Source organism: Eumetopias jubatus, unplaced genomic scaffold (assembly GCF_037043125.1).
Source record: "Eumetopias jubatus isolate StellerSeaLion01/CBP00866 unplaced genomic scaffold, mEumJub1_p1.0 scaffold_1, whole genome shotgun sequence".
In the NCBI taxonomy this organism is placed as follows: Eukaryota; Metazoa; Chordata; class Mammalia; order Carnivora; family Otariidae; genus Eumetopias; species Eumetopias jubatus.
Genome location: NW_028274807.1, coordinates 106561793 through 106582160, shown reverse-complemented (window position 1 = coordinate 106582160; position 20368 = coordinate 106561793). Strand labels below are relative to the sequence as shown.

General features: G+C 40.6%; 2 protein-coding genes across 2 annotated transcripts in view; one reads left to right on the top strand and one right to left on the bottom strand.

The window, feature by feature from the left end:
- Nucleotides 1–973: 973 nt before the first annotated feature.
- LOC114209084 (uncharacterized) lies at nt 974–17642 on the bottom strand. The gene is made up of 5 exons (XM_088023077.1): nt 17614–17642; nt 17180–17567; nt 16013–16117; nt 7706–7953; nt 974–1681 (listed from the first exon to the last, which is right to left on the bottom strand). Exons 1-3 carry the CDS (start codon nt 17640–17642, stop codon nt 16040–16042), a joined length of 495 nt encoding a protein of 164 aa, XP_087879203.1. The 3' UTR covers nt 974–1681; nt 7706–7953; nt 16013–16039.
- The window catches only part of GMPS (guanosine monophosphate synthase), a 62399-nt gene continuing 59488 nt past the window's right edge, over nt 17458–20368 (top strand). The window contains exon 1 of the mRNA XM_028103123.2: nt 17458–17701. Coding sequence (XP_027958924.1) covers nt 17675–17701 — 27 coding nt within the window. The 5' untranslated portion in view covers nt 17458–17674. The remainder of the gene's footprint in view (nt 17702–20368) is intronic.

The window sequence follows — 20368 nt, the reverse complement described above, 5'->3', positions numbered from 1 at the left end:
TTTTGTTTCATGTTAACTAGACATATATGCAGTATTGAGATGATAAGAGAAAATAACCTTAGGGAACCAATAGCATTAATTGTATAGGAAATACCTATAAAGTTTTACATATGTTTATTTATATTACATACTACTTTCCAGTGGATAGCGGATACTGAAAACAACTTATGCTTAAAAGTTAAACATACCAAACCTCACACCATTTAAAAGATAAAACATGTTATCGCTGGCCTCTCCCAAATAGTCAAATGTTGCAATAACTTCTCCATCTCAAAATTTAAGAAGGAAAAGGTTGGTTTCCTGAAGATGGACATTAAAATTTGAATAAAAAGTTAACACATTTATGGGGCACCTGGGTAGGTGAGTGGTTAAGCGTCCAACTCTTGATTCCTGCTGTAGTCATGATCTCAGGGTAGTGAGATTAAGCCCCCTGTGGGGCTCCACACTCAGTGGGGCGTCTGCTCAAGATTCTCTCTCTGCCTGTTCTTCTACTCCCCTACTGGTGTGTGCACTGTCTCTCTCAAATAAATAAACAAATCTCAAAAAAAGTTACACTGTTAATTCTTTCTTTTTCTTTCCTTCCTTCCTTCTTCCCTCCCTCCCTCCCTCCCTCCCTCCCTTCCTTCCTTTCTTCCTTCCTTCCTTTTTGAGAGAGAGAGAGCAAGTGGTGGAGAGGTGCAGAGGGGGAGAGGGAATTTTAAGCTGGCTCCAGGCCAGCAGGGCTTGATCTCATGACCCCGAGATCATGACCTGAGCTGAAATCAAGAATCTGGTGCTTAACTGAGCCACCCCAGTGGCCCTGAACCTTCATTCTTTAAAGAATGGCTTCAAAGTCCACAAACTTGCTGAAAGGTTTTTTTAAAGTACATAGGTATGGTAAGTTTTAGTAAATACTTGTTGAATGATGTATTATATATTAGAAAGTTTACTACGGAGCTATGTAAGTGGAAATTATTTTTATTTCACAACTCATTACAAATTATTCATTCTGTCTCATCCACTTAAATATTGTAAAATAGATTTTTCTGTATTCTTCATCTTGCCCTAGGATCTTCGGGGTAGTCACGATTAAATTCTATTCCATTTTTATATAATTAGAGAATTTTATATAAATAGAGAATTAGAGAAGAAAAATAAGTTCCATTATTTTTGAAAATAGGATGTATTGGCAAACTGAATCTTTGCTTTTCCAAATGTTGTTGACTTACAGCTTTCATTATTACTATTAAGAAATTTTCATCAGATTTTGTTTATTTGTAAGTAGCTTGTTCTGTCTGGTGTTTGTAAGGTTTTTTTTTTTCCCTCTAATTTCTAGATATGTCCTTATTTTTTAAAATCTTAATCCTTCTTGGGTATATTTATCATCTATTGTTGGGTTACATATTATTCCAAAATTTAGCACCTTAAAACAATGATCATTTTATCTCATAATTGCTACTGGTTAGGAATTCAGATATGGCTTAGCTGGATGGTTCTGGCTAAGTATCTCCAATGAGGTTGCAGCGAAGATGTGAGTGGGGGCTTTAGTCATCTGAATGCTTGGCTGGAGCTGGAGGATCCACTTCCAACATGGCTCAATCACATGGATGTTGGCAGGAGGCCTCAGTTCCTTGTTATGTGAGTCTCTAGAGCTGCTTAGGTGTCTTTCTGAAATGGCAACTGGCTTCCCTCGGAGCAAGTGCTTTATGGGAAAGAACAAGGAAGAAGTTACAATGCTTTTAAGATACAGTGTCAAGAGTCACATACTTCATCATATTCTATTAATCACAGGCAAGTCACTAAGTCCATCATACCCTCAAGGGAAGGAGAATAAAGTTTTACTTCTTGAAGGGAGGAATATCAAAGAACTTGTAGATATACTTTAAAATTGTCATACTGGGAATCAGTGAACCATGTCAATCTGAATATAAAAGTCTTTTCTCAAGGTCAGGGAAGTATTCTTCTATTATTTTAAGAATTACATGTAATTTTTATTTCTATGCAGATTTTAAAGGGTTTTTAAATTGAGAAGTTCTCATGAAGGAAATGGTGCAGCTCTGGCTAAACTCAGGCGGAGGTGCCAATGGAAGGGTATTGGTGTATTATAAATCTCATATATGTACCACACCAACCATGACTGTACTTTGGTCATCCTGCCTTTCTGATATTCAGAACAAACCTCAGTAACTCATCATTTTTAAAAGCCCAGTTAACTTACCAGGAGTCCAGGACACAGGAGTCAACACTGGCTAAAAGTTTCTAAACTAAAACTTGTGATCATACTGATATGACACAACTAAGAAAATCAACAGACTAATAGAAATTTGTTATCTAAAATCACTCAAAATAAAACAATTGCCCTTGACTTTTTACAGGCCAGCCGAGAGTCCATATACTAGCTAATATATCTTGTACCCATCAAGAGAAGGTGAAACAATTAGTTTTTTTTAAAGGCCATTTGGTTAACTAAAGTTGATCAAATTGATCCTTGATATTTATTCTCAAGTTAGGTGCAGAATGACTAAAAAATTAAATACAAAATAGTTTCCAAATGTCTCGATATTTATGATTGTCTTCATTCTTTATGCCTTTCCCCATCATCTGCCAGAGTTTTGTTTTTGATTTTGTTTTTGTTTTGTTTTTTTAAGTAAGCTTTACACCCAACATGGGGCTTGAACTTAGGACCCTGAGATCAAGGGTTGCATGCTCTACCGACTGAGCTAGTTAGGTGCCCCATGCCAGACACGTAAATATTACTACATGTCTACCCAGAGCTGACATTCAGCTAATACCACATCAAAAAGAGACCAACTCCTTTTCAGTCAAGTGCTCTCCTATCCTATTTTGACCAAAAGCAGGTTGGAGGTGAGGGACGGGTCAGGAAATTCTGATATGGAATATGGGGTAATCTTGGTTTAACTAATGTGTAGGTAACAATGTAATGCTGGTCATACATAATATATTCTCCATATTTAAACTCTCAAGGCTTTCTGGAGGATCCAAAAATAACAAATTGATTTCCTTGAACCTGATGTGGCAGTTTTAAAACATAGCTTCCAAAGTCTTTATCACTTCTCCCTTTGAGAGGTGGAGCCTCTGTCCCTTCCCTGGAATCTAGGCTCTCTCACTGACCAACAGAATACAGCTGAGATGATGCTGAACTAATTTCCAGGTCCAGATCTTAAGGATCTGGCAGTTTCCACTTACTGTCTCTTGAGACAATCTCTTTTGGAACTGAGTACTATGCACTAAGGGTAGAACTATTTGGAAAGGAACTAAGGCCCATAGCTCTCAGTTGCTGCCTGAGCTGCCAGTCAGCAGCAGCACACTTGGTTGCTCTGTGTGAGCTACATTGGAATTGAATCCTCCAGTCACAAGTTAAGCTCTGCTTGCTGATGCCACATGAAGCAGAAATAAGTCTTCACTGCTAAGCCATGCCCAGATTGTTGTTTCTTTCTTGGAAGACCTCATGGTAGTCTTGTGGGACAGACTGAAACACTTCCCTGCAAACTGAGGCATGCCGTCCCACTAGGCTCTCAGGGTACCTCAGCAAACGTGGAGCAACTCTCACCATGAAAACAAGACTGACACTGCATGGGACCTTTAGCCACTACTATTACGAACAGCTGTTCCTTTTGAATACTCAATGCCCTTTACTCACTTCTGGTAATATTCTTTTTCCTGGTCTTCTCTGATTGAGGTGTTCTGGTGAATCTGGTGAAGCTGCCAAACACAAACCCCTCCTGGTGGTAGCTACAATCTCTTCTTGCTTTCAATTGCTCCACTCTGTACTTTCCCATTCTCCATTGCGCATGCCTGAATGACCAAAAGGGTGAACACAGGGTCCATTCTAGGCCTTTCTGAGTCCACTGTATGGATTTGCTAAAATTTACCAACCAGTCTCATATTGATGATACGGTCCATTTAGGTTCTAGAAGTTTGATGGTTTGTTTCACTATCCCTCCATACACACATATATTTTAGAAGTAAAATTTCTGGGTGAAAATGTATATTTAAAATGTGATAATAGGGGCGCCTGGGTGGCTTAGTCGTTAAGCATCTGCCTTCAGCTCAGGTCCTGATTCCAGGGTCCTGGGATCAAACTCCACGGGAAGCCTGCTTCTCCCTCTTCTGCTTCCCCTGCTTGTGTTTACTCTCTGGCTGTCTCTCTCTCTGTCAAATAAATAAAATCTTTTAAAAAAATTAAAAAAAATAAAATGTGATAATATTGTCAATAGCCCTACAAAAATTTTTGTGCCAATTTACACTGTTTAACTGTGATCAGTTGTGTCTGCTTGCCCGCATTAACCCTTTACATATCAAATTTGTCAGTCTACACCAATATGACAAGTACGAGTATGTGATGTTAGTTTAGTTTGTATTCTTTTAATGATAAAAGCATATGTTCACATTTATCATATGTATACATATTTTTTAAAATTTCATTTATTTTTCCTGCAATTTGAGGCCGAAGCTCTCAAAAGTAAGATATTAATTATATCAGAAAAGTTCTGAATGGATAAAGATGTGGTTCATATATACAATGGAATATTATTCAGCTTTCAGAAAGGATGAATACCATTTACACTGACATGGAGGAACTCGAGGGTATTATGCTGAGTGAAGTAAGTAAATCAGAAAGACAATTATTATATGGTTTCACTCATATGTGGAATATAAGAAATAGTGCAGAGGATCATAGGGGAAGGTAGGGAAAACAGAATGGAAAGAAATCAGAGAAGGAGATAGACCATGAGAGACTCTTGACTCTGGGAAACAAACTGAGGGTTGCAGAAGGGGAGGTGGGTGTGGGGATGGGGTAACTGGGTGATGGGCGTGAAGGAGAGCACGTGATGTGTTGAACACAGTATTATACATAACTAATGAATCAATGAACACTACATCAAAAACTTATGATGTACTATATGTTGGCTAATTGAATCAAATAAAAAAGTTCTTATCACATATGATTATATTATTGTTAGTTAATATCAACCCAGTTTTTGTTCATTTGCTGGTATCTTGTTTTTCCATTTGGAAGCTTATGGAATTTTCCTTTTCTTAGAGTTCAGAATTTTCACCACGACTGGATTTATCTCTCACGTTTTCTCTCATAACTTTCTTTTTTCTTTTTGTTCTACATTATTGGGAACTTCCAAACTTTCAAAGACAAATTGGAATTTTTTTTTTTTTATTTTTAAGTCATGTCTACACCCAACATGGGGCTCAAACTCACAACCCCAAATCAAGAGTCTCATGCTCTACCCACTGAGCTAGCCAGGTGCCCTGATAAATTGGAATTGTACAGTTAAAATTTGTGCACTTTGGTAGGGCTCAGGGGAAGGTAGGGATGAATAGGTGGAGCACAGAGGATATTTAGGGGACTGAAACTGCTCTGTATGCTAAAATGGTAATTACATTTCATAATATATTTGTCCAAACCCAAGAGTCAGCCCTGATGTAAACTATGGACTTTGGGTGGTAATGATGTGTCAATGTAGGTTCTTCATCAATTGTAACAAACGTACCACTCTGCTGGGGGATGTTGTTAATGGGTGAGGCTATGCATGAGTGGGGACAAGAATATATGGAAATCTCTGCACTTTCTGCTCAATTTTGCTATGAACCTAAAATAAATTTTAAAAATAAGGCTATTTTAAAATATGTGAATTTTATCTCATTAAAAAGAAGGACTATAGAAAATTATTTGCATGGGGGTTGGGGGTGGTGGAAGCTTGCTGAATTAAGAACATCAGATTATCAATGACTCAAAACTGATGGGTTTATTGGGGCATCATCTTACCAGTCTGTTTATTTTGTATATATTCAAAATTCTCCGTAATGAAGAAAAACAAACAAAAAATAAATTGGTTAATAACCATTAATAGTTCTATTCAGTCCGTTTCAGAAAACAAAAACAAAAGCAGAGAAACAGAGTTTTCCTGGAAGGATATTGATGGCCTCCCAGAACCAGTAAAAGGCTGGGAGAACTGGCCTAGCAAAAACACAGAAACTATAGCTCAAGCCTAGACAGAAGGTGTTATAGCTATGGGTTATAGGAAATTTGCTAAAAAAAACTTCCTCTGGTAGGCCTGTGATCTTTGAGCTTGAAGTTTTTCCTGGGCTCTGTTACAAAAGTGAACACCACCATCTAGTGGCCCCTTCCTACACCTATGTGTGGTTGCAGATTTCTTGACCGGTGTTCCAGCTCACTATCTGAATTATATCTTCTATATATCCCTCAGAATTTTTTCATTGCTTTTTTTTGGGGGGGGTGAGGAGACAATCAGGTTTATTGTGGTATAATTTATAGAAGTAAAATTTTACTTTACAGTTCTGTAAGTTTTGATAAATGCAAACTGTTTTGACAAATAGTTATGTAACCACCACCACAATCAAAATATGGAAGTTTCATCACTCCAAAAGTCTTTTGCGCTCTTTTGAAGACAATCTCTCCACCCGTCCTCCAGCCCCCAAGCCCCCACTTATCTGTTTTCTCTCCCAGTAGTTTTGCTTTTCTAAAATGTCATATAAATAGAATCATATAATATGTAGCCTTTTGAGTCTGACCTCTTTCAGTTAGCAAAGTGCATTGAAATTGTCACTTGTACTGGTAGTTCTCCCCTCTCCTCACCCCCTTTTTGTGTTTTGGCTGAGTAGCATTTTGTTGTATGGATGTACCAGTATGTGTTTATTATCCATTCACTAGTCCAGGGACATATGGATTATTTCCAGTTTTGGCAGTTATGAATGAAGTCACTATAAATACTGTGTACAGGTGTTTGTGTAAACATGTTTTCATTTCTCTTTGGCAATTACCTAGAATAGGATTGCTGGGTTGTGTGATACGTGTATATTTAACTTTCTAAGAAACTGCGAGAATGTTTTCTAAAGTGGTTGTGCCATTTTACACTCCAACCAGCAACATTTTTTTTTCTGCTTATGACATCCTACATGGTTTTCCAATATTGCCATGTTTTACTCCTAAATTTTTTCTTCTGTTATTTTGTGGGACTTTTAGAAGATTGGGAAGATGATACCAAAATATTTTAAGTAACATACTATGTTTATTAATTATTTGTAGTGACTAATTTTTGAATTTTATCTCTCCCTTTCATGATTGGGGTCTTGATGTTGTTTTTTCATTTTAATACTGTTTTAGAGATTCACATATTTTTCTGTAAAAATTTCCCCATATCTTGTCATGTTTTAATGTATATGGTTTTCAAAATAAGGACAGAGTACATAATGCTTTAGTGAATCATTCCACAATCATATATGGGGTACTCACAATGTGCTAGTCATGGGACCACACTCTGAAAATAACCAATATTTTTTATGGTGCTTTATCATTTAAAAAGTGCTTTCATACATATTATTTAATTCTATGAAGGTAAAAAGAAATACAACCACCCACAACCAAACATTCTTTGTGTGTGTGTGTGTGTGTGTGTGTGTGTGTGTGTGTGTGTATACAGAGAGAAATATGAGAATGAATGATAGGACAGACAAAAGATGAGTTTAATTGGCTAAGAGATGGAGAAAGTTGGAGAAAGAGGTAACAAATGTGTGTGGGGGGGTTGGGAAGTGGAGAAAGGAAGGACATTCAGTGAGCACTAGATTGGGTTACCATGTTTGTCCCACCCTGAAATTCCCTTGGGTATCCTTATAACGTATCCTCACATTTTTTATGGTCTTTTGAAATGCTAATTAACTGGTTACCTACCTTTTCCAACAAGTTATTCCCAGAGAAAGAATTTTACTTTGGGCAACTAACACTACCAATAGGGAAAGAAATCTTCGATAAAACGGGAGTAGGTATGGAAAGCCAAACTTGGTGAAGTCTCTCGTTTCAGGAAAAGTGTCGATTCTTGTAACATGTCCTAAGTAAAGTGGGGTCATGCTGCTTTTTTCTAGTCACCTCAGATTTGTGGTATCTTGGTTGAACTGAGGCTCTGAATGCAGAGCTGATTCCTAGGAAGAGGTCAAAATAAAAACATCAAACTATTGGTTACAAATTGAGCTTTGCATTTGTATAAGTATTATTTTTTAAAAGATTATTTATTTATTTGACAGAGAGAGAGAGAGCACAAGTAGGCAGAGTGGCAGGCAGAGGGAGAGGGAGAAGCAGGCTCCCCGCTGAGCAAGGAGCCCCATGCGGGGCTCGATCCCAGGACTCTGGGATCATGACCTGAGCCAAAGGCAGATGCTTAACCAACTGAGCCACCCAGGTGCCCCGCATTTGTATAAGTATTATGATGCCTATTGCCAGAATACTAAATTCATGGATGTTATGTGAATATAGGTGAATTTAATATATGCAATTTTAATATATTAATATATGAAAACAGCTTAAAATCCTAAACTTAAAAATTCCATGGAGGGGTGCCTGGTGGCTTAGTCAATTAAGCATCTGCTTTCAGCTCAGGTCATGATCCCAGGGTCCTGGAACCCAGCCCTGCATTGGGTTCCCTGCTCGGCATGGAGTCTTCTCCCTCTCCCTTTGCTTCTTCCCCCGCTCATCCTCTCTCTGTCTCTCTCATTAAATAAGTAAAATCTTTTAAAGAAATTAAAAAATTACAAATTCCATGGAAAGTGTTATCATTACTTGTGCAAAAACAGAAAGCATATTGCATTTCAAAACCTGGAGGACTTCATTTTCTTTACCCTCACTGCAAGCTGTTTTATGAGTTACTATGTTTCATTCTTATATTTTTTATTTTTAATACACAAATACTCCAACAGCAATATTACTCGCAACAGCCAAAAGGTGGCAGCCACCCAAATGTCCATGGACAGATGGATAGATAAATAAAATGTGGTACACACACACATACACACAATAGACTATTATTCAGCCTTAAAAAGGAAGGAAATCCTGTCTCATGTTATAGCATGGATAAACCTTGAGGACGTTATGCTAAGTGAAATAAACCAGTTATAAAAAGACAAATACTGTATGATTTCACTTATATGAGGTATCTAAAGCTGTCACATTTGTAGAAACAGAAAATGGAATGGTGGCCACCAGGGCTGAGAGAAGGGGAAATGGAGAATTGTTCATTTCAAGTTTTGCAAGATGAAATATAGAGATCTGCTGTACACAATATGAATATACTTAGCACTACTGAACTGTTCACTTAAAAATGGCTAAGATGGTAAATTTTCCATCACATGTTTTTACCACAATTAAGTACATTACATAAACACCCAGTGAATTTATACCCATAAATTTTGTAAAGGATAACCAGTTAAAAAATCCATCAAAATTATAACACTGCAAACAGATGGAAGAAACGGTAATACGGTCATTACTGTTTAATATATACCCCAAAGATTATTTGGCAAAGTGTATTTTGAATGCTTAGTGAACAGTAAAAAGGCTAGAGCGGGTTGGCCTGGTTTGAATCTCAGTCCTCTGGTTTATTGGCTGTATAACCTTATGCTAGTTAATTTCTCTCTCAGTTTTTTCAATCATGAAAAGATGCCAAGGGGATAATGATAGTACCCATGTCATAAGACCATTGTATTAAATGTGCTCATATATGTAATAATTTACAATAGTGCCTTGGCACATGAAGTGTTCTATCAGGTTTATTCAATGGTCTTCTGCTTCAATAAAACAGGATATTTAAAAATAGGAATGTATCATATATGGGTAGTTATTTTTATCATATAATTATTCTTTTATGAAAGGATTAACTGCAAGATTTTTAAAAATGATTTATTTATTTGAGAGAGAGAGAGAGAGCAAGAGAGAGCACACAGAGGGAGAGAGAGAAACAGACTCCCCGCTGAGCAGGGAGCCTGATGCAGGCCTGATACCACGCCCCTGAGATCATGACCTGAGCTGAAGGCAGAGGCTTAACTGACTAAGCCACCCAGGCACCTCTAACTGCAAGATTTTTAAACAATGAGATTTTATGGTGTATATTATCTTTTAAAATTTTGACATGATTTCAAACTTATAGCAAAGTTGCAATAACTGTACAAAGAGCTCCCATATACCCTTCACTTACAGAGGGCCTTCAAGTTTTACCCGTTATCCTATGATACACTTTATAGCAAGAGGATTCAATCCAGTATTTACTCAGCTGTCATGTCTCTACTCTCCTTCAATCTCGAACGGTTCCTTAGCCCTCCTGTGACCTTCATTTTCTAAGATTACTGTGCTAATTGTATTTTTCTGAGCATTGCACCACATTTCCAGTTCCACATGCTCTAGAATTCTGTCTCCTAATCTAGACAAACCCTGTGCCTCTGTTCTTGAGCAGAATATAGAGAAGTGGACCTGTGTAACTTATGAGGCTAGGTTAGAAAGGCCATACAGGGGCACCTGGGTGGCTCAGTCGTTAAGCGTCTGCCTTCGGCTCAGGTCATGATCTCAGGGTCCTGGGATCAAGTCCCGCATCGGGCTTCCTGCTCGGCGGGAAGCCTGCTTCTCCCTCTCTCACTCCCCCTGCTTGTGTTCCCTCTCTCACTGTGTCTCTCTCTGTCAAATAAATAAATAAAATCTTAAAAAAAAAAAAAGTAAGGCCATACAACTTCTACCTGGCTCTCTTTCACACCCAGACACATATACACACTCCCTGGGATTCCTGAGCTGACATGTAGAAAAATCCAGTTACCCTGAGGCTGTGGTGATGAAGAGACCATAGACAAGTAGACATGTTAGAGGAGCTGCAGCTGTTCCAACCCTCAGCTATGTGAGTCTTCCAGATCAGGTGTCATACATGTGAGTGCAAAAGTCTTTACATGATTCTAGCTCCCAGCCTTTGAGCCACTCTAGGTGAGGCCTAGTGGAGCCAGGCTCTGGGCTGTACCAGCTGACAGCTTAGAACTGAGAAGAGCTATCCCTGCTGAACCTTGTCCAAATTGTAGCAAAATAGCGTTGCTTTAAGCCACTAGGTTTTAGGGTGTTTGTTACAAACCGATAGATAACTGGAACAATTGTAGACCTGTTATTTTGTGGAATGTTCCTCCATTTGGGTTTGCCTGATGTTTACTCAGTTGGGTTATGTATTTTAGGCAAGACCACTGAAGTAATTCTGTGCTTGGCTCACCGCATCCATCAGATAATGTATGATGTTGATTTGTCCCACTTCTTTGATGTTAACTTGGATCACTTGAATAAGGGTGTGCCTTCAGGTTTCTCCACAATAAAATTACTCTTTTTTCATGTATGATTATTTTGTAGAGAGATACTCTGAGACAATGTAAATAAAACCTGTTCTTGATCCATCTATTTGTAAGTTTTGCCATCCATTGATGTTTCTTGCCTGAATTTATTATGAGGGTTGCAAAATGATGACTTTATAATTAAATTATTCCTTTGACTTTTATTAGTTGACATTGTAGTACAAGGAAGGGTTTCTGTCTATTTAATCATCCATTTACTTATATCATCAAAGATTGATGGGCCCCTAATCTAATCAGTGGATGTGATTTGTTTACCATCACTTTTATTTTGATATACTATCCCAGATTTGGCTAGTAAAAGTCCTTTCAAACTGACTTCTGTATCCCTCTGACATGTCCCCATTATTCTCTGAATACTTCCTTACTTCCTGGCCCAAAAAGATGTTCCTGGTTATCCTGTCCCTGCTTTGCCCCTGAAATCAGCCTTTTCTCCAAGAAAACATCGTTCCTCTTGTTGGAGAATAGTGTTTAGAAACAGTATCTGGTGGCTTCTCGGGCTTTTCTGTGGACAGAGACAAGTAAATACAGTAGAGGGTAGTGAGTACTAATGAAAGGGAAAGGGATGTGGGAGGGAGCACAAAAAAGGAAAAGACACCTAACCTAAGGCTTAGGAGTTTTGGGGAAGGGAACAGAAATATTGTAAACAGAAGATATTTATGTGCAAAAGGCCTGAGTCAAGAGAGAATATGTCATGTTTAAGGAACTAAAGCAGTATGGCTAGAGTAGAGTGAGGGGGCAGCAATAAGAGAGCAGTAACAAGGTAAACGGGATAGCCAAATCTCAAGACAAGGACCAAATGAACAAGGCTAGAAGTTTTAACTTTATCCTGGGAGCAATGGAGAACTATTAAGAAGATTCCAAGCAAGAGATATATGACCAAAAATCATTTTTTAAAAGATTTTATTTATTGGGGCGCCTGGGTGGCTCAGTCATTAAGGGTCTGCCTTCGGCTCAGGTCATGATCTCAGGGTCCTGGGATCGAGCCCCGCATCGGGCTCCCTGCTCAGTGGGGAGCCTGCTTCTCCCTCTTCCACTCCCCTGCTTGTGTTCCCTCTCTCGCTGTGTCTCTCCCTGTAAAATAAATAAATAAAATCTTAAAAAAAAGATTTTATTTATTTATTTGAGAAAGAGAGAGAGAAAGAGTGAGACAGTATGAGCAGGAGGGGCAGAGAGGGAGGGAGAGAGAGAATCTTAAGCAGACTCCACACAGCATGGAGCCCAATGCAGGGCTTGATCCCACGACTCTGAGATCATGACCTGAGCCGAAACAAAGACTCAGTTGCTTAACTGACTGAGCCACCCAGGCGCCCCCCAAAATCATTTTAGAACAGTTGTCTTCAGTTAAAAAAGAAACAATTCACATACCATCCTAAGAGGATTTTGAAATACTATATACTTCCTCCCACATTGGGATTAAGTTGGCCTCTAATATTTTTTATAAGCTTTAAAGTTAATTTTTTTAATGGGAAGTTTAAAATATTTTACAGTTTGAAAGATGAAATGATCTTGGATTATACCTGAAGTATTTTATGATATGATACTCACCAAATCTGAAAAGTCATGTGAAATTTCTATCTGTGGATTTTATCAAATGTTATCTAAAAAATGTGTTGGTCTCAGAAACCACAAAATTACATTTATAAGTATCAACATCACTAGTCTATATTGCCTAAGTTGTTTTGAATTCAGGGCAATTTTCACCCTTAACAAAACTACGTATGAGACAGGTAAAGGACTTATAGGTTTAAGATTATTCAACTACTCATTAAGAGAGGTTTCCAGACTTCCCCTTTTGCCAAAATGCAGTAACAGCAACTGGATTTACCCTCTTGCTGAAACAACAACAATAAAACAAAATATATGAAACAATGGTTTTGAAATACTGAATATCAAGCATTAAAGGACAGAGATGAGCCCTTCAATTGCCCCAGCTTACTGCCTTGAGAATCTCTATAGACATAAACTTAACTGTATTAATAATCACATTAAATATAAATGGTCTAAATACTCCAATTAAAAGAAATTGACAGATCAGACAAAAAAGCAAGATCCAATTATTTGCTGCCTGTAGAAAAACACTTTAAGACATAACATAAATGCAGAAACAGGTTAAAGAGTTGCAAAAGCTATAACATACCAATAACCAGTCAAGAAAGCAGGCATACTATTTTATTTTTATTTATTTCTTATTTAAAGTAAGTTCTAGGCCCAATGTGACCCTTGAACTCCAGACCTTGAGATCAAGAGTCGCATGCTCTACCAACTGAGCCAGCCAGGCACCCCAGGTGTGCTATTTTAATATTGGACAAATGTCAGAGTAAAGAATATTACCAGGAATACAGAATGTCATTTCATAATGATAAAGTGATCAATAACAATTCTAAACATTTATGACCCTAATGACAGAGTTTCAAAATACAAGAAACAAAAACTGATAGAACTGTAAGAAGTTGATAAAATCACAATTATAGAGATTTTAGAACCCCTCTCTCAATAACTGATAGAATAAATGAACAGAAAATCATCAAGAATATAATAGTCTTGAACAATATTATCAATCAACTTGACCTATTTGCCACATATAGAACACTCCACACAACAGCAGAATACACATTCTTTTCAAGTACACACAGAACATTCACCAAGATAGACTATATTCTAAGCCATAAAACAAACATCAATACATTTAAAAGGATTCAAATCAGACAAAATATATTCTCTGATCACAATGGAATCAACTTAGAAACCAATAACAGAAAGAGTTCTGAAAAATCCTCAAGTATTTGGAAGTGAAATAACACGTTTTTAGATAACTCATCGGTCAAAGAAGAAATCAAAAAGAGAAATTAGACACTGTTTAGAACCAAATGGAAATGAAAATATGATATATCAGAATTTGTGGGATATCAGTAAAGTAGTTCTTAGGAGGAAATATATAGACCTAAATACCTATATTAGAAAAGAAGAAAGATCTCAAATTGATGATCTCAGATTCCAACTTAAAAAACTAGAAAAAGAGCAAACTAAACACAAAGTAAGAAGAAAGGAAATAAAAAAGACTAAAGTGGAAATCAATGAAATAGCAGAAAAGCAATAAACTAAACTAAGAGCTGTTCTTTGAGAGGATCAATGAAATTGGCAAAATTTTTTCTAGCCAGACTGTTGAGGAAAAACAGAAAACAAAATTACCAATATCAGGAATGAGAAATTTGATATCACTACAGTCTAGATATTAAAATGATAATAAGAGAATATTATGAATAACACTTTGTCTATGAATGACAACTTAGACAAAACTGACAAATTCTTTGAAAGATACAACTTGCCAAAGCTCAGGCAAGAAAAAATAGATAACCTGATGAGCCCTATATCTTTTAAAAATTTACTTTGTAGTTAAAAACCTTATTACAAAGACAACTTTAGGATCAGATGTCCTCATTGGTGAATTCTACCTGACATTTAAGAAAGAAATAACACCAATTCTATACCAACTCTTCTGGAAAGTATAATTCTACACAAACTTTCAACTTTATTCTCTGAGGCCAGCATTACCCTGATACCAAATCCAGTTAAAGACATTACAAGAAAATGGCCAGCTAATATTCCTCATTAACATAGATGCAAAAATTTGAAAGCAAGATTTAACAAATCACATCCAATATATATAAAAAGGAAAATGTACGGGGGTGCCTGGGTGGCTCAGTTGGTTGAGCATCTGACTCTTGGTTTTGGCTCAGGTTATGATCTTAGGGCTATGACACTGGACCATGTCAGGCTCCACACTCAGTGGGGGGTTGGTTGAGGATTCTCTCCCTCTGCCCTTCCCCCCACTCACTTGCGCACATGCTTGGGCTTGCGTGCAGGTCCTCTCTTCCTCTCTCTAAAATAAATACATCTTAAAAAACGAAGAGGAAAATATATCATGATTACTTGAAGCTTATTCCAAGAATATAGGGCTGGTTTGACATTTAAAAATTAACCAATCAATGTAATTTACCACATTAACAATCTGAAAAAAGAAAAGCCATATAATAATGTCAACAGACACATCATAAAAAGCATTTGACAACATCCATTCCTGATCAAAATTCAGCAAAACGGGGATAGAGGAGAACTTCCTCAACTTGATAAAGGGAATCTATGAAAAACCTACAGCTTTTGGATGAAAGACCGAATGTTTTCTCTCTAATATCATGGTTTCAGTGATACTGGGCACAGAAATCAGAATCAAAACTAGTTTTGATTTTTTTTAAGATTTTATTTATTTATTTGACAGAGAGAGACACAGCGAGAGAGGGAACACAAGCAGGCAGAGTGGGAGAGGGAGAAGCAGGCTTCCCGCTGAGCAGGGAGCCCGATGCGGGGCTCGATCCCAGGAGCCTGGGATCATGACCTGAGCTGAAGGCAGACGCCTAACAGCTGAGCCACCCAGGCGCCCCAAAGCTAGTTTTGAATTTTAAACAAGTACCCCAAAGAAACACAGGTGAAGAGTAAGACGAGAAGAGGGTAGGGAACGGAAATATTGAAGAAAAGCAACACGTAAGCTTCCTCCTCTAGGACAGATTCAGAAAGAGCGGCAAGAAAAAGTGACTGACACAGTGTCAACTATCGTAGGAAAAAAAAGACCAAGAACAATCTTACAGGAGAAAAGACACCTCTATGATAGACTGTAAGAGAAATCCAGTTTCAAGAATGAGGGAGGGGTCAATAGAGTAAAAATTTGCAGAACTTTAGATACAAGGATCCTGGTACCTTAGCCATAAGCACGGGTGACCACTAGAATATATTTAATATAGGTATTATCTAAGTATAGATGGGCTTTAGCCAATCCTACCGCCGGCACGTCACATTCCATTCCATTTCATTCTGGGTGGATAATGATGTAAGCTGAGACTCTCCTATTGGTTACTACACTGTTCTCTTGATTTCTCATACAGACCTACCAAGAGAGCACAGTATCCATGGCTTTAGAAAGTTCAAGTATCCGTTTTTCAACCCCCAAAAGGGTAAGTGAAATATTTTCATTGACTCAGGGGTCCGCTAGGATTTTGGGCCTTTTGTCCCCGATAGTAATAAACTATCATTTCCCATATCAGGTACCCCCTACCTCCTATTCCGAGAGGCAGAGAGGCACATTACCTCACTGAGACTCAATTTTTTTATTAGTAAAAAGTGGATAAGAACATAAATCCTACCTCACTACTTTCGTGAAATAGCTTAGAATAAAATGAGTTTTTGTAAGTCAGGGTTGTCTTACTCTGGCTCCTTAATACCTGGAGCCTGACACATAGCATGAGCTCAGCAAATGGCTGTATCGTAGTAACTGAATATTTGTTAAAAGGCTTTGTGAATCTGGAAGCTGTTCCAAGTGTTATTTATTCTCCAACCGCGATTTAGGTTCCCAGGTCACCAAAGTAATAATACCTCATCTTGCCGGTTGTCAAGGAGTAGCTGGAAGAACTGTAGCCCCTTCCCCACAAACCATCTAAATAAAAACATAGGGTGCTGTGCAAACAGAGCTTCACGGCCAGTGCCGTGGCCCAGCATCCCACCAGATTGCCGCTCCCAAACCTCCTTATGGAAATTCTGTACCCGCTGTAGAACTTTTGCGGACCTATGTGATCAAATCTCACTTTGATGTCCCTTGAGATGTCACGACGAAACTCTTCACAGTAGCCTTGGCTGACCCCGTGTCCCACAACCTGACATGAGGCCGCGACAATGGCTAGGACCCAGCTCTCCGGAGACTTCCTACTCCGCTCCCCCAGCCTCTCACAGTGGTCAAAGGCCGCCGGCCGGCAAGCCTATTGCCAGCTCTTGGAGGCTCGGGTTTTTCTCAGAGGTGGGCCTTCACGGCGAGGAGGGGCCGACCGCCTCGGGCTCTTCCTCCTCCCGGGGCCGGTTGCCCGGTGCGGGGGCGGGACGGGAACCGGGCTGTTAGTTGCGGGCTCCTCCCCCCCAAGGGCGGACCAGAGGGGGCGGAGGCGGGTCAGGTTCCTACCGGGGGGGCGGACTTTGGCGGCGGAGGCGGGGCCGGGCGCCGCAGGCCCTTCTTCCCGTGGACACGCGGACCGGCGAAGCTGCGGGTTTCTTTTCCCGGAGGCGGACCTGGGCGGCGGGAACGGACCTGGGGGGCGGGCCGGGCCCCGAAGGCCCCTCCTCTCGAGGCGGGCTTATTTGGTGGCGGCGGCAGCTGCCGGGTGTCCGCGGTTTGGCTGCCTAGCCGAACGGGCTCTGGCTCCTCCCAGTGGCCGGCCGGGGCGGAAGCAGGAGGCGGGGGCAGCGTGCGCGCTGCTGGTCTCCTCTCCCGCGGCGCTGGGGCCCGCGCTCCGTGGTTGCTGCTAGATTCGGCGCCTCGCAGTCGGCCAGCTCCTCTCCGCGCCCGCGCGCTTCTAGACCAGGCCTCCTCCTCAAGCCCCTGCCCGCTGCGTCGACCCCGCCGGCCCTCTCCCGCCCCGTCTCATACTGTGGCCACCGCTCCGCGGCCCCGGCCCCGATGGCTCTGTGCAACGGAGACTCCAAGGTCAGTCTTTGGCGTGGGGCTCCCTGCCTCGCCGCCTCCAGGCATAGGCGAGGCTCCGGGGCCAGGGAACCACCGCTCGACCCCCCCCCCCCCAAGCCCGTCTGCGCAGCCCTGCGGCCCGGGCAGCTGCGCGTCGGAGAGTCCCCGGTCGGGGCCTGTGGCATGTTTTTTCCTCGGGAGCGGCAGGTGCTTTGTTGATTTTTGTCTTCGTGTCGGGGTTCCTGCGCCCGCCGGTCTCCGGGCGTCGGGGAGGGCGTCAGCTCCCCGCGGCCACGCCGCTGGCCCTCGCCTCCCCCGCTCCGCTGTGGGGCTCAGAGCCCGAGGAGCGCGGCCGGAGGGTGGAGGTAGGGAGGCAAGCGGGTGTGTGTGTTTGCTTCCTCAGCCCTCAACCCCGTCCCTTCGGGAGGCTGGGGGCCTTTTGTGGACCTCCTGGGGCCCGCAGAAGGCAAGGCAGGATCGGGGCCTCGTGTGCGGCGTTCAAGCTGTGCTGGCCTCCAGTCTTCCCGCCTCCCCATTTCCCGCCTGCCCTCGGTGAGGCCCTCCCCGTTCCCCAACGCCGGCCTTGGGGTCCGCGGCGGCGAGGCCGGCCCTCCGCGAGGCCGCGTGATTGCAGTCCTCCTTCCTCCCCATCCCCCCGTCCCCCGGTCAGTCCCCGGTCAGTGCCGGTGACCCGAGGGTCGCTCGCTCCGCTGCCCTCCCCCCCATCCTTCTCGGAGGGCTGGAGCGTGGGTCTAACCCCGCCCCTAATCGCTGGCTGCTGCTTTTGCACGTTTGTTTGCGGTGGATCCGCTCCCCGCGGTGGGGAGCCCTCTCCGGGACGCGAGCCGCGGCCACCGCGTCCGAGGGCTGGGGAAGTGGGGAGTCCCGGGGTGTGTTGGAGAAGTTGCTAACTTGGTGTGGGGAGAGCACGTTTGGGTCGCCGCTGCGCTTCTCGTCGCCTCCAACTCACTTTTTTCTTTAGACCCTCCTCCTCTTTTCGTCTCGCTTCTGAATTGAGCACCTTCGCTTTCACTTCTGTATTAAAATTTTCGTTGGCTTGGAGTTTTCAGACCCTCACAAAGTCGCTTTTGTCAGCGATAAAATGCATAGTTTTGAATTGGCGATTAACTTGAGCAAGATGTATCTCCTATACACTGTTTAGAGCCTGGCTTTAAGAAATTACTTCATTAAATTTTATTCATGTGTATGGGATTTTAAAAGTCAGCTGGGAATTGGTGTTCTAAGTCAGGTAGGAGTGCCTCATGCAGGTGGTATTCTCTTTCAAAGGTGGTGTCTAAGTGTCACGTAGTGGTAGTAGGTCCTCTCCTACTAATGATTGCCTAGTACCTCCTAAACATTAAAAAACTATTTGTTGAACAAATGAGGAAAGATGGTAAGGTAGCGATATGTTCTTTTAAACCGAGAAAACTAATGCGTAGACTACGTGAAACTCTTTTCTCGGGACTATAAAGGGAAATGAAGACAGTCGAACTTGTAGTTTTTGACCTCAGAAGCTAATGTAAACCTCATTGTACAGCTTTTTTCCGTACATTAGCTCACTTGCAAAGCATTTTTCTGTTTTGAGACTTACAACTTATCTTTGTGCGGGTAGAGGAAATGACCACTAATAGGAGGACTCAAACCTAATTTCACACTTTGAAAGATATGTGGTGATTTGAAAAGAGTATTTTCACAAAATTAACTGGCAGCAGAAAGTTCAAGACTGTTTCCAAATTAGTCTCAGGTGTATAGAACAAATTTTTTTTTCCTAGTTGATATTTTTGTTTTGTTTAACTTGCATTTTAAGGACAGTCTCGATCAATATGATATATTTTTGATATATTTGAGCCTCAAGTGAATTGCTGATTAATTTTATTTCAAGGTCCGTTATGTTTTATAGCATACTCAAGGGTGTGTGTGTGAGTGTGTGTGTGTGTTTGGAGTAACAATTACATGTGAACTGAATTGGAAGCACTTTCAGGAGGAGCCATCAGAGAAATAACATATTTCATCAAATCTGTTATTATTTCATGTACTCTTAAGGAGGAAAAAACTCCCTACAGTTAAATGGTGATATGTCATTGATCATAAACATTTCAAGTAAAGAGATGTGTAAACTTGGGATAATATGCATAATAAATTAGGTGAAATAAGATATTTCTAAGAGGTCCACCTGGAAATCTGAGTAGGCATCTCTTTTCCATAGTTTACCACTGAACCACCCTTCCCTCTGGAGTGAAATACAAGTGCTGGACCCAAGCTTACTTTGTTACATCTATTGTGACTCTTGACAGTTACGTGTAAATCCTGGTTCATAAATTAAAGTGGGAGGAAAGAGCTGATTTTGATCCCTATTCTAGTACATTTCAATTAGTATCAGGATTTTCTAAAATGACATTTTTGCATGATAGAAATTAGGGAGAGACCTAACATCTATAAAAACATTTGGGCTGATTAACTATCCAAAGCAAAGGTTATTGTTTTCCTAGTTAAGGAGTTTATATAATGTTACTAAGAAGTTAAGATCTTATATAATGGTTTATTTAAAAACTTTTTTTTACCGCTCCTCAATGTTATATATGAATAGTATATAGGTCGAGTATCAGACATAGTAACTATGTTCTGTTTTATTAAGGCAGGATTATCAGAATATTGTTCTTTGGGCTACTTGTGAAATTTCCCACTTTT